This window comes from Artibeus jamaicensis, unplaced genomic scaffold (genome assembly GCF_021234435.1).
Source record: "Artibeus jamaicensis isolate MK-2021 breed Jamaican fruit bat unplaced genomic scaffold, CSHL_Jam_final contig_402, whole genome shotgun sequence".
NCBI lineage: Eukaryota > Metazoa > Chordata > Mammalia > Chiroptera > Phyllostomidae > Artibeus > Artibeus jamaicensis.
This window is the reverse complement of record NW_026521818.1, coordinates 20,318,502-20,328,246: the sequence shown is the minus strand read 5'-3', so window position 1 is coordinate 20,328,246 and position 9,745 is coordinate 20,318,502. Positions and strand designations below refer to the sequence as shown.

Genomic DNA, 9,745 nt, shown 5'->3' with positions numbered 1-9,745 from the left:
GGGAGTTGGCGAGAGTCCATTGCTCTTTGTTGCAGCCCCCCCCCCCGCCCAGTCCTTCCATGAAGGCCTCCCAAGTGATGGAGTCTGGCTTAGGTTGCCCCCAGCTGTGAGGGGTCTTACCCACATTGACTTCCAACCAAGCTTTGGGGGCAGGGAGAGGAAACTGAGACAATGTTTGCTACCAGAAACAAGCTTTGTCTCCTGTCGCTCGAATTCCAAAGGTCGTCCCTCACCCTTAGCCACAAGGGGCGGAGATAACAATTCCTAGAACCAGGCAGAGTGGTCTACAACAGACTCATACAATCATAAGGGCTGGCAAGTCAGAAATCTCTACGGCAGGTCAGCAGGCTGGAAACTGAAGCAGGATTTCTGCATTACACTCTGGAGGCAGAATTCTTTCTCTAGGAAACGTGAGTTTATCCTTAAGGTCTTTACCTGATTGGATGAGGCACACCCACATCTCTTAATATTAGCTGATTGTAAACTTAATCACATATATGAAATACACTCACACCTACACTAGTGCTTGCCCAAACTGCGCACCACAGCCTTCCAAAGTTGACCGAACCATAAAACTCACCAAAACATGTAGTTCTAACTAGTTTATTTTCCTCATTTCCCAATCTGATTCCCACATAGCAGTTAGTATCATCTTTCTAATAGTGTCTTTTCCATGATTCAACTATTTCCATCATTTCTCACTGCATTTGAAATCAAATCCAAACACTTTGCCTACAGGTTCATCTCTAGCAAAGTTTTCTCCTCTGCCTTTGCTGTGCTCAAGCCACAGGGAGTAAAAGCCTCTGTTCTGTTCATCCAACACTTCAAATTCTTTCCTGTACTTGGGCCTCTGCAGCTACTTCTCAGATGTGTGATATATATTTGCTAATGAATAAATAATAAATAAAATAATCCCCTCCCATGGAAGAGAGCATTGTTAAGAGAGTCATTTGTGTGGCTGGTGCTTCCAGACTGAGATTTGTACAACGTGCTCATTATAATACCTTGTACTGTGGTCCCAGTCAGCCACTCACGGCCCTGTCCCGCTCAAAGCCCTTCCTGCCTCTGATCTTGGTGTTAAATCCTGTTATATCCTAGTTTCTTCTTTCCATGTATTATAAGTGGTTTCTATAGCTCTACTGAATTTTACTGTGAATTTGATCCCATTTATGTCTTGAAAAATTCCGGAATCCTTTGGGCTTACCTGTTTTCCTTCTATGTAGTTTCACAGTTTTATATTTTCTTCTACCATTTTAATGTGTGTTTAAGATATGGGAGACAGGAGTGCATGCATTTAGTCAGTTTCCTTTGACTGGACATTTACAATAAAAAATATCAGAACAGGCGACTTCCGCCAAGATGGAGGCATAGGTGGAGACGCCTTGCTTTCTCACACAACCAAGTTTAGAGACAACTAAATATTAGCAACAGAAAACACAGCCAGAACACAGAAAATTGAACTTTTCAGAAGTCTGTTAACAACAAATTCTTCAGCCTGACCGTTAAGGGGCGAAACCAGCAGCTGGCGGAGCTGGGTAGCACAGAAAAACTTGGTCAGACGGATTCAGGCGCGCGGAATCCAGGTGCTGGGTTGGACCTAGTGAGAGACCCAGCGACTGCGGGGTAACAGCGAGGGAGCAGGGCTGTGGGTTGACTGTGGTCGCGCATTCGTGCGCAGATAGACAAGCGAGGGAGTGGGCGATTAGACTGGGACCCAGCTGGTCCACCTGGCAAGCGGCAGGGGAGTGCGCCGCCATTTCCCCGCTCTGACCCCGCCTCCACTTACAGTGTCATAACCCAGCCACTCCGAGTGGTCCGGCCATGGTGAACCACCTAAGGCTCTGCTCCTCACCCAGCAGCGAAACAGCAGAGGGTGCCGCCATTTCCCGGCTCTGACCACGCCCCCACATACAGCGTCACAACCCAGCGACCCGGGAGTCCAAGGCTCCACTCCTCACACTTAAAGGACACAAACAGACCAAAAATGGCTCAAGAAGAACTCAAAGCCCCAGAGCCTATAAATCGAAGTGATGAAGAAATAGCAAAACTCTCAGACGCACAGTTTAAAACACTGGTCATCAGGATCCTCACAGAACTGGTTGATTATAGCCACAAATTAGACAAACATATGAAGGCGAAACTAATTAAAATGAATGGAATTGCACAGGAAACCAATAGCGATGAAAAGGAAACTGGGACTCAAATCAATGGAGTGGACCAGAAGAAAGCAAATAATGGCCAAACAGAAAACAGTGAAGAAGCAAGAATTCAAAAAAATGAGGAGAGTCTTAGGAACCTCCAGGACATCTTTAAACACTCCAACATATGAATTATAGGGGTACCAGAAGGGGGAAAGGAACAGCCATTAGTGGAAAACTTATTTGAACAAATAATAAACGAGAATTTTCCCAATCTGGCAAAGGAAATAGACTTCCAGGAAATCCAGGAAGCTCAGAGAGTCCCAAAGAAGTTGGACCCAAGAAGGAACACACCAAGGCACATCATCATTACATTAGCCAAGATTAAAATGAAGGAGAGAATCCTAGAAGCAGCAAGAGCTAAGGGGATAATAACCTACAAAGGAGTTCCCATCAGACTGTCAGCTGATTTCTCAAAAGAGACCTTACAGGCAAGAAGGGGCTGGAAAGAAGTATTCCAAGTCACGAAATCCAAAGACCTACAACCAAGATTGCTCTATCCAGCAAAACTTTCATTTAGAATGGAAGGACAGATAAAGTGCTTCTCGGATAAGACCAAATTCAAGGAGTTCATCATCACCAAGCCCTTATTATATGAAATGTTAAAGGGACTTACCTAAGAAAAAGAAGTTAAAAAAACATGAACAGTGAAAGGACAGCAAACTCACAGTTATTAACAATTGCACCTAAAACAAAAGCAAACTAAAAGGACAGCTAGATCAGGAGTGGAAACATAGAAATGAAGATCTCAAGGAGGGTTAGCAACAGGGGAGTGGGAGGAGGAGAAGGGGAGAAGGTACAGAGAATAAGTAGCATAGGCAGTAGATAGAAAATAGATGGGGGGCAAGAATAGTATGGGAAATATAGAATCTAAAGAACTTGAGACACATGGTCATAAACTAAAGGGGGGGTAATGGTGGTGACGGGGGGGGTAGGGTGGAAGGGAATGAAGGGGGGTAATAGAACAATTGTAGGGGAAAAGGAGATGGAGGTTTAGCTGGATGTGCCGTGCCTCCTCACACAACCAAGTTTAGGGACAACTAAATATTAGCATCAGAAAACACAACCAGAACACGGAAAACTGAACTTTTCGGAAGTCCGCTAACAACAAATTCTTCGGCCCGACCGGTAAGGGGCGAAACCGGCGTCGGGTGAGGACTTACAAAGGAGGGCTCGGTCGGACCCGGGCGCGGAATCCAGACGCGCGAATCCAGTCGCGCGGGTTCCAAACCCAGGATTGGACCTAGTGAGCCACCGAGCAGCCCACCGGGTGAGCGACTACAGAGGACACAGTGGGGAGGCGGTGGCAGCGAGTTGACTGTGGTTGCCTGGTTGCGCGCGAGTGAGGGAGTGAGCGGTTGGACTGGCGGCGCGCCATTTCCCTGCTCTGACCACGCCCCCACATACAGCGTCACAACCCAGCGACCTGGGACTCCAAGGCGCCGCTTTTCCCACTTAAAGGGCCAGAACAGACCAAAAATGTCGCAGGCAGAACTCAAAGCCCCAGAGATAAATCTAAATGATGAAGAAATAGCAAAACTCTCAGACGCACAGTTTAAAACACTGGTCATCACCTTCCTCACAGATCTGGTGGATTATAGCCACAAATTAGAGAAACATATGAAGGCTAAATTAAGGGAAATGAATGGAATTCCCCAGGAAACCCATAGAGATGAAAAGGAAACTGGGACTCAAATCAATGCAGTGGACCAGAAGAAAGCAAATAATGGCCAAACAGAAAAGAGTCAAGGAGCAAAAATTCAAAGAAATGAGGAGAGTCTTAGGAACCTCCAGGACATCTTTAAACGCTCCAATATCCGAATTATAGGGGTACCAGAAGGGGGAAAGTCACAACCACCAGTGGAAAAACTATTTGAACAAATAATAAAAGAAAATTTCCCCAATCTGGCAAAGGAAACGGACTTCCAAGAAATCCAAGAAGCCCAGAGAGTACCAAAAAAGTTGGACTCAAGAAGAAACACACCAAGGCATATCATAATTACATTAGCCAAAATTAAAATGAAGGAAAGAATCCTGGAAGCAGCAAGAGCTAAGGGGACAATCACCTACAAAGGAGTCCCCATCAGGCTGTCAGCAGATTTCTCAAAAGAGACCTTACAGGCAAGAAGGGGCTGGAAAGAAATATTCCAAGTCATGAAATCTAAAGACCTACAACCAAGATTGCTCTACCCAGCAAAACTTTCATTTAGAACGGAAGGACAGATAAGGTGCTTCTCAGATAAGACCAAATTCAAGGAGTTCATCATCACCAAGCCCTTATTATATGAAATGTTAAAGGGACTTATCTAAGAAAAAGAAGTTAAAGAAACATGAACAGTGAAAGGACAACAAACTCACAGTTATTAACAACCACACCTAAAACAAAAGCAAACTAAAAGGACAGCTAGATCAGGAGTGGAAACATAGAAATGAAGATCTCAAGGAGGGTTAGCAACAGGGGAGTGGGAGGAGGAGATGGGGGGAGAAGGTACAGAAAACAAGTGGCGTGGACAGTAGATAGAAAATAGATGGGGGGGGCGAGAATAGTTTGGGAAATATAGAACCTAAAGGACTTGAGACACATGGACATAAACTAAAGGGGGGTGGTGGTGGGGTTGGGGGGGCAGGGTGGAGGGGAATGAAGGGGGGAATAGAACAACTGTAACAGCATAATCAATTCAAAAAAATAAATAAATTAAAAAAAAAACAATTGTAATGGCATAATCAATAAAAAAAAGACCAAAAAAAATCAGAACAGAACCTCAAAACACATTATTAATGAAGATGATTTTATTGAATAACAGGACAGGGCACATAAAAATTAAACATTTGAGTAAAATTTAACCATGTATTCAAAACTAGAAATTTTAAGTATTAAAAAGTACATTCTTATTAAATATCTAAAAATTACCCATTTATTTATTATTTAAAAGTTTTGATTAAGGCAAATTTTTAGTTATGCACTGAATCCCCAAATAGGTAAAAAGAATAATACACTAGAGTTTGTATTAAAACAAATTAAAGTTCTTAATTAAAGAAAAGCAGTTGCACAGTGAGGAAATACAGCACATGCTTAGTGAATGTCAGTTCCTTTCCTCGTCTTGCACTGAGAGCCACGTACCCTCCTCTCGCCTCTCCTGAGAAAGCATATGGAAATGCCACAGATTGACCAAACCTTAGAGTCTGACCTCACCTAGTATGATTTGATCATACAGTTCTTTGGTCAATGGAACATAAGCTTTTTTCGAGTTGTCCATGAAGTAAAGTGGATCAGAAATTTTCAATGGACTAAATCCTTCTTGCACCAACTGAAACTTCTTTGGTTTGAATGTCCCTGTCACTTCCATCTTTTCCTACAAAGCAATGACCAAGATTAGTGAAATGATTTAATATTATTACAATACATAAGTTAACACATTTAACAACATAGACTGTAATATTGAGTTATAACATTTTCATACCCAGAGGCCGTTTCTATGCACTACTAGTAATTTAACACTAGGAATAAAATATGCCGTCTGAAATATTTAAATCTTTAGCTTGATTTACCTGTGAACTTGATTCAACAATAAAAATTATGAACATAGTCAACAACTGATTACAACTGATTACAAATATGCCAAAGAAACATTAACTCTTCAATTCAATGTCAATACAAAATGATGTACAAAGAATGCCATTTGACACCAACAATATAAAAAATGTAAAAGACAGCAATCTATTCCATCAGGAAGAACATTTTATGAACTGGAAGGAGGAAAGAATGATCTAAAGCTTGAGTTTCCAAGCTATGCACTGAGGTGCATTGTGGAACCTCAGTGAATTTCCAGGTTCTTCACAGAATATTTTAAATTTCCAAATAAACCCAGTGACATCTGTCAGTCACCACTGGCAAACTACTAGCTTAGTATTACTTTGTGTTACATTCTTATCAACGATGTCATATTTTTGTGAAACAGTTTCAGGAGAGCTACAGTAAAAAGCAAATCCAGCCCCAAATCAGTGTGAACACGGAGGTAGGCTGACCTTGTTCAGTCAGTCCGATTCCAAGGCTTGAAGAGTTGTGTAATACTCAATGTACACATCTTTAGCAATTGTGGTTATTTGAAAATGAAATAAAAGCATGTTTCTTTCAATATATATGCATTATTTTTTCAAATGGCAAGTACTTTGTTAGATCTGTACTTACTAATTTGTTTTGCACTAACTACTGAATAAATGAGTGTTTAGGTATTTGTTTTGGTTGAAAGAGTATCATAAAGTAATTACTGAGACACTAAAGATGCCACCAATCTAGAAAGTTGAAGAGTCTCTGCTTTAAGGGGTTTAAAGGAGATGACAGTGGACTCTCTGTGGCAGTTTCAAGCACTGAGACTCAACCTTGTTTTAAAACAGATGACATGTATTGCTCCGTGTAAAGGTCTATGAGTAACTTGGTCATTTTGATTTATCCTTTTAGACTAAGCCTTTTAGAGTCAATTTCTCTTTGAAACTCCTTCCCTGATCCCATCCATTCTCACCCCTCTTCTACCCAACAATGTCACCACAGAATTAGAGGTGACTGTGTAGAAACACATATTTAAATTTTTTTTATTTTTATTTCTCAATTACAGTTTACATTCAACATTATTTTGCACTAGTTTCAGGGTACAGTACAGTGGTTATACAATCAGATACTTTACAAGGCTGGGCCCCGATATTTCAAGTACCCACCTATCATCATACATAGTTATCACAGTATTACTGATTATATTCCCTATACAGTACTGTGCTTCCCTGTGGCTATTTTGTAATTATTAACTTGTATTTCTTAACCCCTTCACCTTTTTTAGTACACTTCCTAACACCCCTCCCCTCTTGCAACCATCAGTCTGATCTCTGTATCTATGAATCTGTTTTTACTGTTTGTTTGCTTCTTTTGCTCTTTAAAGTCCACATATAAGTGAAATCATGTTGTATTTGTTTTTCTCTGTCTGACTTATTTCTCTGATGTTCACTGCAGTGCTATTTACAGCAGCCAAGAAATGGAAGCAATCCAAGTGCCCATCAATAGTTGAGTGGATAAGAAAGTGGTGGTACATACGTACAATGGAATATTACTCAGACATAAAAAAGAATGAAATTTTACCATTTGCAACAACATAGATGGACCTAGACGGGGTTATGCTAAATGAAACACATATTTTTTTTCTCTTTTTAAAAAAAAAAGTAGAAGTTCACTATATTTATACAGTTTGATGTTCTGCCTTAAAAAACATAGTATGCCAGGTAAATCTCTCCAGGTTAGATAATTTTCATCAAAACAGCACTTTTTAATGGTGTCATGTCATCTAATTATAATATTTTAAGTAACCTCCCTCTTATTATTGATTTTAGAACATAAGCATTTTTACTACTATAAATAGTACTTTGATGGTATATTTAAATAATGGAATACTATTTGGCCATGAAGAAGAATAAAATTTAACCCTTTGCAACAGCATGGATGGACATAGAGAATATTATGCTAAGTGAAATAGAACAGTTAGAGAAAGATAAATACCATACAATTTCAGTCATTTGTGGAAATTAGGACAAAGACCTCTTAGCATTTTATCATGCTCCACCTTCTATAATTAGGTTTCAAATATGGCATAAATTAGCATCCCCAGACTTTTCATTGCTCTTGAAATTCTCTAATATAAATAAAATTTATCTAATATAAATAAAATGCACATATTAGCTAAAGGATAAAATATTATTTTTTAATTAATCTATCTCCAAAGGATTCTTGGTTTTAAATTTTATGGCTAAATAAAATTACCTTACTTCTTAAAATTCAGACAGCAAAATTACCTGAATTCTTAAAAACTGTGGGCAGGCATAAGCTGGTAGAAATGTTACAACTTGTTCATAAGCTCTTTCCAAGTCTAGAGATTTATTTGGTTTTAAAATAATAGAGGCCATTCCTGCTTTCCCTTCACAATCTGAAAAAAAAGTTTGAAATACAGTTTATTTTACGAGTACCAGGTGAATTTTGAAAATAATACTGTCAATTGTATACCAATTGCTAAAAAGGGAGACACTAAACTACTGCAGTAAAGACGATGCAATGGGAGGGTAGGAGTGGGTCCTTCCCTGAGCGTATAATTAACTCTCTCGAAATAATTTGGGAACAGGGAAGGGCAGAGTCTGTCCCTAACTGCCTACACCACAAAAATAAAACAGGTGGAATGGAAAACACCATAAACGACCCATGATTTGCCTCTTACCACCATTAATATAAAATATGAAGAGAAAAATTTATTTAAAGACAAATATATTCCAGAGAAATGTCCATAATAAGCACCCATGTAAAAAATAAAGGGTATAGTTTTAAGGTCAGAAACCACAGACCAGTTTAGGTATTTTCATAACTAAACCCGCAGATCACTTGCTGCCTGTTAGGCCGCCCGTGGTCCTTCCCAGGGACCGGAGCCTCCCGCACTTCTGCACTTCTCCAGCACTTCTGCAGCACCCAGCGGCGGCTGTCAGAGGAAACGCCCGCCTCCTCTGCTCCCCCGTGCACGTGCTCATCCCTACCCCCATGTCCTCAAGCACCTACAAACATTAGCTGGAAAATATTGTCATTAGTTAAAAAAAAAAAAGAAAGTGGAGAGGAATCTTGTGATTTCATGTCAGTCACTTTTATTTACCATTTCTACCATCATAATATAACCCTGCATGTTCATAAAAATAAACGAGGCCAAACAACTTTTAAATAAGTAATTTTTAAAAAATTAAACTTAACTACAAATTAGTGTTATTAAATTTTTAAACTAGAACACATTTCTGTTTAGTGTGGCCACATGTAAACTCTAGTCACAAAGAGAAAAATAATATCACTCAAACAAAAATGGGCATTGTGAAGGGAGCCGATAAAGTTCCGGCCGAGATGGAGATGTAGGTAGAAACCTTTCGCTTCCTCCAACAACCAAAAGGAGGTTAACAACCAATCTAAAATTGATAAACAACCAGAAGTGTCAGAAAATCAAACTGCATGGAACTCCCAAGAACCAAGGGATTAAAGAAACAGTCAGCCAGACCAACCAGACTGACAGCGATAAACTACAGCAAAGAAGGTTGCCCCACCCTGGTGAATACCTAAGACCCCGCCTCCTTATAATGTAACAGCTGCACAGAGACAAAGAAATATGGCCCAGACGAAAGAACAGAGCAAAACTCCAGAAAGAGAGCTAAGCAATGAGGAGACAGCCAACCTATCTGACAGAGAATTTAAAGCCCTGGTAATCAAGATGCTCACAAACTGAGCTTGGTCGCAAAATGAAAGAACAAATGAAGGCTATGCAAAGCGAAATAAAGCAAAATATTCAAAGAACCAACAGTGACAGGGAGGAAACCAGGACTTGAATCAATGATTTGGAACAAAAGGAAGAAATAAACATCTACTGGAACAGAAGGAAGAGACAAGAATTCAAAAAAATGAAGAGAGGCTTAGGAGCCTCTGGGACAACTTTAAATGTTCCAATATCCAATCACAGGGGTGCCAGAAGAAGAACAAGAACAAG

General features: G+C 40.1%; 1 protein-coding gene across 2 annotated transcripts in view; it reads right to left on the bottom strand.

The window, feature by feature from the left end:
• Positions 1 to 4,999: 4,999 nt before the first annotated feature.
• Positions 5,000 to 9,745, bottom strand: part of SLC27A6 (solute carrier family 27 member 6) — a 71,079-nt gene continuing 66,333 nt past the window's right edge. Inside the window, exons 10-11 of one of the 2 annotated variants that reach the window (XM_037138203.2) lie at positions 8,034 to 8,164; positions 5,000 to 5,551 (exon numbers count right to left, since the gene is read on the bottom strand). In XM_037138203.2, the coding sequence (XP_036994098.2) occupies positions 5,375 to 5,551; positions 8,034 to 8,164 (308 nt within the window). In that variant the 3' untranslated portion in view covers positions 5,000 to 5,374. The remainder of the gene's footprint in view (positions 5,552 to 8,033; positions 8,165 to 9,745) is intronic. The other variant, XM_037138204.2, reaches the window with a different exon arrangement.